This window comes from Papaver somniferum, chromosome 5 (assembly GCF_003573695.1).
Source record: "Papaver somniferum cultivar HN1 chromosome 5, ASM357369v1, whole genome shotgun sequence".
NCBI classification, from domain to species: Eukaryota; Viridiplantae; Streptophyta; class Magnoliopsida; order Ranunculales; family Papaveraceae; genus Papaver; species Papaver somniferum.
The window spans coordinates 11,980,457-11,993,454 of record NC_039362.1 but is presented as its reverse complement, the minus strand read 5'-3'; the positions used below and the strand labels follow the sequence as shown (position 1 = coordinate 11,993,454).

General features: G+C 37.3%; 1 protein-coding gene across 1 annotated transcript in view; it reads left to right on the top strand.

The window, feature by feature from the left end:
* The first annotated feature begins 8,423 nt into the window (after nucleotides 1-8,423).
* The window catches only part of LOC113278767 (desiccation-related protein PCC13-62-like), an 8,607-nt gene continuing 4,032 nt past the window's right edge, over nucleotides 8,424-12,998 (top strand). The window contains exon 1 of the mRNA XM_026527519.1: nucleotides 8,424-8,618. Coding sequence (XP_026383304.1) covers nucleotides 8,424-8,618 — 195 coding nt within the window. The remainder of the gene's footprint in view (nucleotides 8,619-12,998) is intronic.

Sequence of the window (12,998 nt, the reverse complement as noted above, 5' to 3'; positions counted from 1 at the left end):
TCGTTTCTGGTGGTGTGGGACTAATGAAAATAAGGAACACGGATCGTTAAAATGAATTTGGGCCAGTTATCGATCAATTTCTTAAACGGAAGAAAAACAAAAAGAAAAATGTTTTTTCGTTGTCTGGATTCAATTTTCATTTTTGGGCCGACGGAGCGAAGCGTGGGAGGACCTTTATATGTAACCCTGGTATAAGGGCGGCAAGTGTGATAGCAATGTCCTTCTAATTGGTTAGGGGTGTCCTATAGGGGTATAAATTGACTAGATCACCCTTTTTGCTTTAAATGGACTAATTTGTCCCTCCTTTTTAAATTGAAAAGACTGAATTGTCCTCCATCGTATTTAAACCTAATTATGAGTAGAGTAAAATCAAAATCAGTTTTTTTTCTTTCATCTTCTCTACTCCTCCATTGTAACCATAAGGGAGCTTCCACCATTAAAACTTCATCGATTAATCGGCGATTCCCAACAGTACTAATCGTTGATTAAAGTCTATAATAGAGATGATGAGGAAGAAGAAAGTTGACGAAGATTCAACCGCCTCCAATCAACAAAATCCCTCAACCGGTGAAGAACCCCAATTCCAAACTCCTCAAGTTGAGAAATCAGGATTAATGACTTATATGAGGTATGTAATCAAAAACCCAGTTAATATTTTGTGTATTCTGTTAAATTCAAGTGTATTCTATATCAAAAATTAGGTTTTTAGGTTCAAAATTTGAATTTGAATTCTGGAAATGAGGTTTCTGCGGTTGGTATTGTTTCAATTACCAACCGTATCTGAACTATTTGATGCATATACGGTTCGTAACAATTGAAGTCATCAAAAATAATGAACCGTGTGTTCTAGTGTTTGAGTTTTTGTGTATATACGGTTGGTACGGGACACCCTATTACGAACCGTATTCCTTCATGCATGTTAATTTTGTCTAGTCGGTTCGTAACTATGAGTTCGTAACCAACCGTATGTGTTGTACGGTACGTAATGTGTGTTGATTATCAACCCTACTTTTGAGTTGTGCGACGTGTAGAATTTCACTCTACGGTACAAGAAATTATGAACCGTATTATAGTTACGGCTCGTAAGTATCATTAGTCTCCAACCGTATGTCATCCTAATACTCTAACCACTTTCAAAGTTGTTATACGGTTGGAGACGAAACCAAAGTTACCAACCGTATGTCATCCCGATGCTCAAACCAATTTCAAAGTTGTTATACGGTTGGAGACGAAACCAAAGTTACCAACCGTTTCTTTTACACGGTTTGTAACTTTGAAAAATTATGAACCGTATCTTTTATACGGTTGTTCTTGAGATCTCATTACCAACCGTATGTTTTGTTTTTCAATATATATTGATTTTCTTTGTTTGTATCTTGTTTGTTCAACCTTTAATAAATCATACAAATGTATTGCTTGTGTAGGAATCCTGATAGGGTTAAGAATAAGTGAGGGAATAACTTAACTCTGATTGATCATACACCCACCCCTCGCGGTGAAAAGCATTTAGGGTTAGATCATAGAGGTGACCATGTGAAGAAGAAGAATAAGTTTGAGATTAGGTTAAGAGAACCATCCGTAAGTAACTCTGGGGTTGAATTAGAAGGAGGTGAGCATAATGATCAAAAAATTGAAGAAGAGGAAGTAATTCCTCATGAATCCGGTGAAGAGGAGGAAGAAAAAGGAAATAATGAAAAGGAGGGAGAGGAAGAAATTGATGAAGATGAGGAAGAGAAAGCAAATGATGAAGAGGGAGTACAAAACAAGGGAAAAGAAATTGTCGTAGATACAACTCTACCTCGAGCCAAACCAGTTAAAGAAAAGAAGCCGAGAAAGGAACCCGCACCAAAAGGGTTGCATATTCCTACAGGAAAAGATTTGATATTTCTACATAAGAAGAATGGATGTCCCTGGGGCGAGGCACCAGATAAGTCCTCAATCTTATTTGGTTATACCAATTCCTGGGCCGCAAAAGTCTGTGCGACTAGGGTATGTTTCTCTTAACACATTGTTATAATTTATTTTGATTTTTTTTCGTTTGTATTTATGTATATTTCATTAATCTTAGTTTAAAAAAATATGTTTGTATTTTTTTAAGGACCATGCAAGGGCAAACGAATTGCTCAAGCGTCAAAGGGCTGGTTATTGGCCAATAGGTGAAGAATGTGGTGATGTTCGTACTCTAGTGGCAGCTTCAGGATTAGGGCCTGGAATTGAGCATAACCAATCGGAGTATGATAGTGTTATAGTCTCTGCCTTCAGGGAACGATTTTGGCCAGAAACCGATACGTTTCATCTCCCATTTGGAGAGATGACAATAATACCGGACGACGTGAAGCAAATTTTTCCGTAACAGTGATAGGCACATTTTTGTGTCTTATATAATCTCAATTGTATATATTATTAGTGCTCGATTTTATATTTATTATGGCTTTTTATGTCCCTGTAGGTATTTTTGGAGAAATAAGCTTTTGCGGCGAAATTGGCTCGAAAAACGGTTTTTGTGCTCGTGGGAGAAAATTACTATACAAACTCTAACTTTGGATAAGGGGTGACCCATTTCGGGCATGTGCTAAAGGGACACCAGAACTGGATAGGGGGAGGTCATCTTCTTCAAAATTCAAATGCAAAAAGATTTGGCGGGAAAAGAAACTTCACGTCTGCAGATTTTGGACGTGAAGCTTTGGGAAGTTTTAAAGAGATTCAACACCGGAAATTGATTGGGCTGGACTTCTCATGGCTAGACAAGTTTACTAGAAGCAATTGGATCGATCGAATTGGGCTGGAATGGCCGGAAAAGGGAAACATAGGTGAATAAGGAAACACGGTCCTGTTGGGTTTGTTTTTGGATATTCAGAGAGATTAAAGGCAAGAAATTCGTTCCAAAGGTACATATTCTATCTAAGGAAGAGTTTGATATAAGTGGGAGAGATCAGAAATGCGTAAAACAATTTCTGGAAGGAATTATTGCCGTGACTGCCAAGGAAGGAAAGAAGAGATTTCGAAGCGATTTGGGTGAGATTTAATCGTCCTGTGGTGTATAAAAAGATTTTTTGGGTCATGTAGAAGGGGTGTCGAGAGTTTGGGGTCAAGAGGAGAGCTCAGGAGGCGAGAATCAGTGATTACAGGAAGCATGTCTCTGCTGCTGCTGAAGAACAAGCGTTGCAACGAAGAACAGCGTCTCAAATTAGCAACATTGCTACAGTATTTCTGTCTGTAACAGCTGAACAACCACATTTATCTTCAGTTAGCCACACCTCCTGTAACAGTGAACTCTGTAACGCCAGTACGTCGTTGCATATTCACTGAATCATATCACCTCTTCAATAAAAACAACTTTTGACCCATGATTTATTCTTTTGAGCCTGTTTTTGATATGAGAAGCTAAACCCTAACACTAGGATGACGGAGGAATCCCTATTTCACACATGTGGTAATTCTAATATTTCTTTTATGACTATTTGCATTGATTTTTAATCGATTTATGATTTTTATTGAAAGGGTGTGATTTCGTTTGATGGTGTATGCTTGGTCTATGTATTTTTGATACATCATGCTTTTGATTTACAGTCATTGCTTTTCAAAAATCTATTTTTGGCAAGGAACAAGAGTCCATATTTTTATTATTTGAACTATAATTGATTGGAATTATTATTTGAGTCGCATGAATGGGATTTGGTGGAATCCTGAGTCTCAGTACCTCTCGATACTGTGACAACTTATTGTATATATTTTATTAAGTCTGAAATCGAATCTTACAAGTCCGAGTTTGAACGATACTCTACTTACCACTTTAAAATTACATCAAACAGTAAGATTCACATAGACCCTCATCTGAGCACGAGGGCGAACTAGAATGATGAATAGATGTTTCCCTGTCCAAAGCTCTACTGGTTGTGAAAAACCATTTCGCTTCAATTAGTTCAAACAGAAGTTTTATATGAAAAACTAAGGAACAACTCAAAACAACAACCTTTTTTTTTCATGTTGTTGTTTGAAAAAGCATATACACAAGACCACAGTTAATAAGGCCAGCTAAGACTACTAGCATCTAAGTGAAAAAGATTTTACAAGCCCGGGACTTTTTGCAAAAAACTGACTGAGAAGTGAATCCCAACTATTGTGCAAAAAGGAAGCTGCGCTTGGCATTTTCATCCATTTGAACCACATATCCGCAGTCATGGAATCTAATGATTAAAAGGTGCAATGAATATAACAATGTTTTTTTCTAACTTAAATATGGAAAAATCATGTTTCTGACACGTTTTATAAGATGTTTGTTTGTTTGACAGCATTGAGTTCTATACAAATAAGATTATATTTATGCATTTTGAAACGTGTTATATATTCGATAGAATGGAGTGTTGCATGAAAAAGATTGATATCCCATACACATGGGAGGTTAAGGGAAATACTTGAGGTTCTTCATAACCAAAGCAAAAACTCAGAGAGAAATTAACCTTGAACAATAGCATCATAACAGTTGTTATTCATAATACATTGACAAGCACGAATAGGTACGAAACACAAAGAATAAGAATGGTGATCAAGATATCTGTAACTGTGCATAACAAAGCCTTGTCTAACCTTAATTAAAGCTGGTGCTGGCAAATCAACAGATTCCGTTGCGTCACCCATATAGGTACACATAAGCGCAAAGGATGCACGATCATAGAATGTATCCCTCCGTGTAATGAGAAAGGAAGATGTTAGAAAATCTTGAGTAGATGTGACCAAAATTTCTCCATTTTTGGGTCAAGATATCTGTAACTGCGCATAACAAAGCCTTGTCTAACCTTAATTAAAGCTGGTGCTGGCAAATCAACAGATTCTGTTGCATCACCCATATAGGTACACATAAGCGCAAAGGATACTCGATCATAGAGTGTATCCCTCCGTGTAATGAGAAAGGAATATGTTAGAAAATCTTGAGTAGATGCGACCAAAATTTCTCCATTTCTATGTGTCCACAAGTTATTTTGCACCTGCAAACAATTACAGGGATGTAGAGGAAAGTTATGTGGACAGTTTATTGAAAAGGAAATAAAATAACTAGGGATGTGTAAGTGCTTGATAATTATTCTAGAAATACACACTCAAATTTGATTATAACATTGAAGGACACGGAGGAGGGAGATGAACACAAAAAGGGTACAAACCTCAGTCTGTACGCCAATTTGATGGTTCAGAATAACTGGTGTGCAACCTAGAAGGCTAAGCAATTCCAATATAGAATTGAAATATGCAATTAAATATCAACCAATTCTAAGCGTTTGACCCTGGTCAAGGTCAAAACAGCAACTGATCAGTATAAGCATTATCATACTCATGCTTTGCAGGAATGTAACAAGACATGTGAAAAATTCTACATATGCATCAATAAAAGTTTGTTATGGACTTGCTTGCAAGAAGTCAAAAGCTGATGTAAAAAAAAACTATCTATAGTACATTTACAGTCTTCATCAAACGTTTACATGTTAGCAATCAGTATCATCCATGCACATCATGAAAGCATTCAGTCGGCTAATTGGTTTCATATCACAATGTTACTATTAGATTAAACAAGAAATTGAATTTCTTAAAAGAACTGAACTAAACACGAATGAGAAGCACCAAAAAGTTAACTAACAATTGTTAGTGAAGGTATATCGGAATGAAATTAAACAACACTGTCAGTCCCCTAACTATATCTACTAAGAAACAAGCTGCCCAAAAATCAACCAGATGCAGGAAAGTTACAATAGAATTCATTGGAGAATTCATGTGCAATTCACTGCAAACAAACATCAGATAATTTAAATCGATATGAAGTTCTGAACATATAAAGATAAAATAGTCACAAATCTAACAAAAAGGAATATCGACAACCAAATAGAAACTCACAACAATATCTGAAGGACAAAGTTTGAGCAATTACCCCCATCAGCATGAGAGCCTCTGTGCGAGCCTCTTCTGTTTGAGGAACATGCATATTTATCTCATCACCATCGAAGTCAGCATTGTATGGATTATAAACAGATTCATTGAACCTCAATGTTCTCCAAGGAATTATTTTCGCCTACAAGCATTTCCCAATAAATCAACATGAGACGAAGAGAACAAAGAAACACAAATTAAACAAAGTGTAACATTCAAACAAGATGTTGATGCAAATACCCTATGCCACATTATAGACATGCGATGCAAGCTAGGCTGACGATTAAATAACACAACATCCCCATCCTCCAGATGCCTTTCTACAATATCACCAAATTTGAGTCCATAAACATGATTTTTTTCGTCTATAACCACGATCCAGAAGCCTGCAGAAGGATCAGGTAATTCAATTACCACGGAAAAATTTAATGAAAACAGGATAACACACTATAGAAAACAAAATACAACAGTACTTAGATATTCTTATGTGCAATCAACGGTACTTAGATATTCTTAGGTAATTCAACAGTACTTACATATTCTTAGATATACTCAGTACAATAGCACATACGTCATTGAGCCGTCAGCAGATATAATAGATTTTGCTCCTGGATATTTATAAGCACCATTTACCACATATTTCCTTAACTTCTCTATGTTTTGATGGGACACTAGTTATGGGTATGTTAAGGTTTGAGCAACCAATATAAGTATGCCCACCTAAAAACAGACAGAAAATACAAACCATTCATCAGATGTGTTAGCCAATTATGTGCACAAACAAAGATAGTATGCAACAACTAAAGAAAGTCAAAGCTAAACACAACAAGAAACCTCTGTAATTTTTAGATTGGGATCAGGGGAAATAATAGTCCTGGCAGTATATTCAACATGTTTTCCACACAAGTTCTCACGAAAGCGTCCCTGTTTTCCTTTGAGACGTTGGACGAACCTTCGTAATGGTTTTGAGGACAACATACTTACCGGGACACTGCGGACTTCGCTATTAATATATTGTGCAACCTCAACTTGGAGTAATTCCCAAGCATCCTGAACAAGTCGAGGAATAGTGTTATTAAGATTAGAGCATAAAAGACATTCATCAGAACCAAATAAACAAGAAGCGGTAATTTTTCTAATCAGACTATTGCGATAATATTTTGAAAAATGTAGTGAGAAACTGAAAAGCAAACAGTAAACCATGTTATGCTCTGATCTATACACTTCTTGCCATCTAAGTCTTGTCGGAGGGAAGCATTTGTTTGAATAATGGTATTAAGTTTAGAAGTGATATCATCTTCGTTACTGCCGCAAAAGAAAATTGATAATCAATTCACTAATTAAGCACATAGAATAAATTATCACGAGTAACTCAAACAGCAGCACTAAAGACATGAATGTTCAACCATGTATAACCAACCTTGTTGTTCCTCCACCTACGAAAGCAGGACGGACGGATAGCTATAGGAGGCACCAAAATGTCTGTGATAATAAGTTTCTCAGGCATGTCACTGAGATATAGCAGTTCACAGTCCTGCAATACGAAGATAAGGAATATTAACAACAGAAAAAAAAGAAGTGCAAGGAATAGAGAATGAAGCTAAAGAATCGTGTCATATATCTTGCTTGAGAATTTTATCTCGAAAGGGATTCACTACCATTTTATGTACCCAAACCATCATCAATAGAAGCACATACCTGATCCAGTATTCTTTTAAACAGACCAAGAACTCTAACAGGGTTAAGAATTTGAATACGTGTCCCAGAATCTTTCGTTCCAGAAAGTGTTGCTTTGCATTCTTTATATGTGTCATCCGTAAATTTTTTGCTCCGGTCATGAATAATACCTTAAGTTAACATTCCATTTTTTTCAAATCAATTCAAAAATTTCACTACTGCTCAATAACAACATAATCAAGCTTTTACATAGGAGAACATCGAATTCAATCCTTTATAACTAAATTCAAAAACCCAAAATCAACAAAATCAATGAAAATTAAAATTTCATACCTTGCGTTGATTTGTTGATGAAATCTCCCAAAAATATCACCAAATATTTTAGGCTAGAAAACACTAAATCATCTTCAATCAACCCATGAGAAGTGATGTTCTATGGGAGGATTAAGAGAGAAAGTAAGAAAAGAGAAGGAGTGTGGCATCTGTAACATTTAGGGGTTCTCCTGACCACGCACTTTGAAACCGCAGGTTGACCGGTCAACAAGGTCAATACGCTGTTAGGAACTGCCGTATTTGAGTTTTCCAATGACACGCAGTTAGAAAATGCGTGCTGTGCAGATTCAAAACGCGTATCTACTATGAATCTCGGATCCCCACTACGCCCGGGCGATGTATTTTGGTGACGTGGATCCAAGAAAAAGCTTGAATCTTGGATTACGATTAGACCCGGCCTTAGTCACAATAAATTTGAGTACTCAAAGAAGAAGAATTATCTCAGCATCCTCACTTCCATCTTAAAATATGTATACTTCATGCTCATGTTTTCGATCATGGACTCGGTAGGTTTTCCTCTATCAGTAGAACCAATTGCAATTTACGTGGACGACGTCCATTTGCTGCAGTTTTCTTTGAATCTCGAGCACTTGCTAGCTGAGTTTTACTTGTATGGAGCACTGGGTTGTGGTCTTGATAAAGTCGCTCCGGAATTAGTAATGGGCGGACCACCGCCGATTGGAGCACAGAAAGCTAATCTTCCTAGTTTAATTGGGGGCCATAACTTCTAATTGGGGGCCATGCACTACGGGACAAAAAAGGTCACCCAATCCTAATTTGGGTCACCCCTTAAAAAAATATTTTCTAAATGGCAAAACTGCCCTTATATGATTAGTATTAGGAATTAATTAGTTTGATTAGTGTGGTAAGTGTATTTAGATTAAAATCTGATTTTAGGAAAAAAATTATGGAAAATGTGTTTTATGTGTTGAGAAGAAGAGGAGGAGTTTTGAGAGGAAAACCTAGGGTTTTTACAAATGGGTGATTCAAGTAGAGGGAATGAGATTGGTGAAGCTTCAAATAACAACAATGATTGTGTTGATGGTAAGATTGTCTCAACTAATGATATGGGTTGGATGTTTGATGAGGAGATGTTGATAGAGGAAGGCATGAACAATGGTTGGAATGAAGATCCCATTGCTCAAGATGAAGGAACCAACACTCAAAATGAGGAACCCCAAGGCCAAAACAATCAGGTAAACTTCCTATACTCTTCAAATTGTCTGAATGGTGCTCCAAGTGGTCGAATCATCCACGCTATGGAAAAACTCAGAGAAAGGGTCGTCATAGTTGGGGGGTGTATACCCAAACGACTCTCTGAGGTCGTCAGTATTTTGACACTACCAATAACGACCCAAACCTGCAACTTTTCCAGGTTATGAAAAATCGTTAGGGTAGTGTGCTAAACATTGACGACCCTTTTTAACTAGGTCACTTAGAGTCGTTCTGTTGTTTTGTTTACACATAGACGACTCTAAAACCAAAACTCTCTGTAAAAAGTAACACTTAGGGTCATAATACATGTATCCATATGAAATGACGATCCTAGCTATCAATTACTAATTTCTTTTAGAGTCGTTAGTTTGATTAGTTATATAAAGTAACGACCCTTGCACTAGATTCTCATAATTTTTGATTTCATAGAATCATTTCATTGAATCGTAAAAGGCATACATCTCGCATAACGTTGCGTTGAAGGAAATGAAATACAATAGATAATAAAGGTGCACTTATACACTTAATCATATATGGCGTAGTTATATCTAGTGCCATCCAAGATAAAGTAGCAATCGTGGAGCTCAAACTTTTCCCCACGAAGCTCCTCGTAATAGCGATACGCCTTCCCCAACTGAAAATGCAAATATACTTAGTTAGTATCGATCAAAGCTTTTTATAAGTTTTACCTCTTATTCAAATACTTACTCTTACAACACTCAGCATATCCGGAAAGGCTTCCCTAACAGCCTTAAGTTCTCTTTTCAAAACATCACACTCGAATTGTATCTTCTGGAACCGTTCCTTGACTTGTTTCAAAGACCTTGAGTTGCAATTTCCGTCCATCCCACAAAAACGATGAATACGCGGTTCCACCAAGCATCCGATGTTTCATCAATGTCTTTGTCTAGACTTTCAAAGTGGTTAGTGACTGTTTTCCAAGCTCTTGTAATGGCACAATTCTATTCATTAGTGAATGGAGTCATGATGTTTCTCTTTTTTTTTGCTCTTAAATGTAATTAAATGAGAAGGAGAAGAGGAGGTTGATAATTTGGGTTTTGATATGGAATAGGTGAGATATGGGCCTCTGTATATAAAATGGAGCGACCAAACTGCCTCAACCACATTTGTTTGAGTTAAATTCAAAAATAAATGCAACCACTAACATGAATCGTTAATCCGTAAAGATTAAAACCAAATGACTCTTCATATGTACCAGAGAACGACTCTTAGAGTCGTTATTTTATATGTATACAAGGTGGCGATTCAAGGTGAAAACTGGGCAGAGTTGGTTATATCTATCAATGTAGAGTCGTCACTTTATAAAAAAGAGTCGTCATACGTCGAGAAAAGGGTCGTTTTTCTACAGAAAATCTGGGTGACGACTTAAAGAGTCGTTCACCTGTAAATTATGTTGACGACTGTCTGGGTCGTCATATTAACATCTTACAGAGTGACGACCCTATACTGATTTTGTTGTTCTTTTTCTGTAGTTGGTTGTACGGGTGAGCTCTCAACCTGAACCCCTCGACACTGTCAGCCCGAATACCTCCCAAGCATATATGACCGATTTGGTACGTTTTTATTGTTTGAGTCAATGTATATCCATACGAAAATTGTTTAATTAGTGTTTTATAATGAACGTGTTATTTGTTTAATGTAGACGTGGAAAACAAAGGTTGAGGTCAAGGAATGGATTATTTCCAAGGCAAAAGAGAATATGTGCGTAATTGTTCAAATCAAACAATTAGGGTGGCCTATGGTGATTGGGAAGACTACACCAAGGAGTGGACAAATCAGTACGAGTATGGAATGAACCTTTGGAATGCTATGGGACCAACCCCGGTTTACGTAGACATGGGCGATGAATCGTGAGACAAGATGTACATTTAAAACTATGCATTGCATTTTTAAGCATACTTTTTGATAATGGTTGTATCCTGAACCCTAATATTTGTATTTTGAAGAGTGCCTAATGAATACAATGCGTTTTATCTTGCGGCATAAGAATCAGTTAAACTTATGGATGTTTTCCCAACTTGGAGCCGTCATTAATATATATAGAAACCCTAACGACTCTAATGGTCCAAATTAGGTGGTCTCCTGGAAGGTTTTACTAATTGTAGGGTCGTCAGTCATATTTTCAGATACCCTAACGACTCTAATGTCCCAAATTAGGTTGTCTCCTGGATGTTTTCCCAACATAGGGTCGTCAGTCATATTTTCAGATACCCTAACGACTCTAATGGACCAAATTAGGTTGTCTCCTGGATGTTTTCCCAACATAAGGTCGTCATTGGTATTCTCAGATACCCTAACGACTCTAATGGACCAAATTAGGTTGTCTCCTGAATGTTTTCCCAACATAGGGTCGTCATTGGTATTTTCAGATACCCTAACGACTCTAATGGTCCAAATTAGGTTGTCTCCTGGAAGGTTTTTCAACATAGGGTCGTCAGTTATATATTCAAATACCTAAACGACTGTAGTGGATTATACAACAGTCGTCATATTGATAGTGTATACAATGACGACTGTTTGTAAAAACCCCAACGACTCTTTTTCTATACACTTTTTCCCATAAAAAATAGCCGTTACAAATTATTCTATAAGTAGAGGAACATATCAAGGTGAAAAATCAATTGAAAACAACCTCATGAAAGCTTTTTTTTTAATGGCAACAGGTATCCATAGCAGAGTAACGACTCCTAAATCCAACAAACAGTCGTCATTGACATGGAAAAGCTAACGACTCTAGCCAAATAAATTCAAACCTCCTAGATATATTTTGTTAACCAAGGGTCGTCATTGATTTCATTATAAACACTGACGACTCTATCCGGAAATATTCTTTCCATCTCCTGGATGTTTTGGGAAAATGGTCGTTAGATCTCTATTTGAGGATATTAACGACTCTGTGTGTTGAAGTGGTAAATACAATTAGGGTCGTCAAAGTACTAGGAAACGAAGATGACGACCCTTGGTATGAGGAAGGGAAATGTTGTCTGCATTCGAGTACTACATGGTTCTAACGATCATACTTGAAAACATAGTATTTTCAACAAACACAGGATTTACCAAACATAAAATCACTCGAAACAAAGACTCCAAACCAAACACATAAGTTGTTTCAACACACACTTAAGTTCAATTCCTAAAGTAAAATTAACATAAGTTGAAGTCGACCATCTCAACCTCGACCACCACCTTACTGCCTCTCTAACCTGCTAACTCTCCGGCTTTTCTTAGGAGGAGCACCCTCTGGGGAACCGACATCTTCTCTAGTAATTTCTTGTACCTCTAAGGGATGTTCATCATGATGTTGGCTACCGGCATTGCTCCGTAGGATCCATCACTTCCCCTTTGTCAGCCGAGCAACAAAAAGCCTTGACAAGAAGCTTCATTCGCTCCCTCTATATGCATTCAAAAACAATTTCACATTAACTCTCTTATATGTAGATGAATAACACAATTACAAAATTAAATACTCACCACTAGTGTCAGAATGGAAGTAGCATCTCTACTGTCGACTTGAGAAGAAGAAGAGGTGGATGCTCTGTTGGTCCTCCTACCCGGAGTCGGATCTACCCATATCACCCTACCATGGGAGAAGACTTCATACCATTCGACGTAATCCGGTGTTGCCTCATGACCTTCATCCGCATGCACCCACCATGAGATGTATACAAGCCTAGAGTATCTATCATTCCAATGCTTGACATCAACTTCAGGTTCATAAGCCACCTTTATACCCGCTTCGTCAGCCTCGCACTTTTCCAACTTGTGCTTGAACTGAGGTACATAATCCTCATCGGGTGAATCTTGAATAAAACCAAGTTGACGCATGATTCTTATCG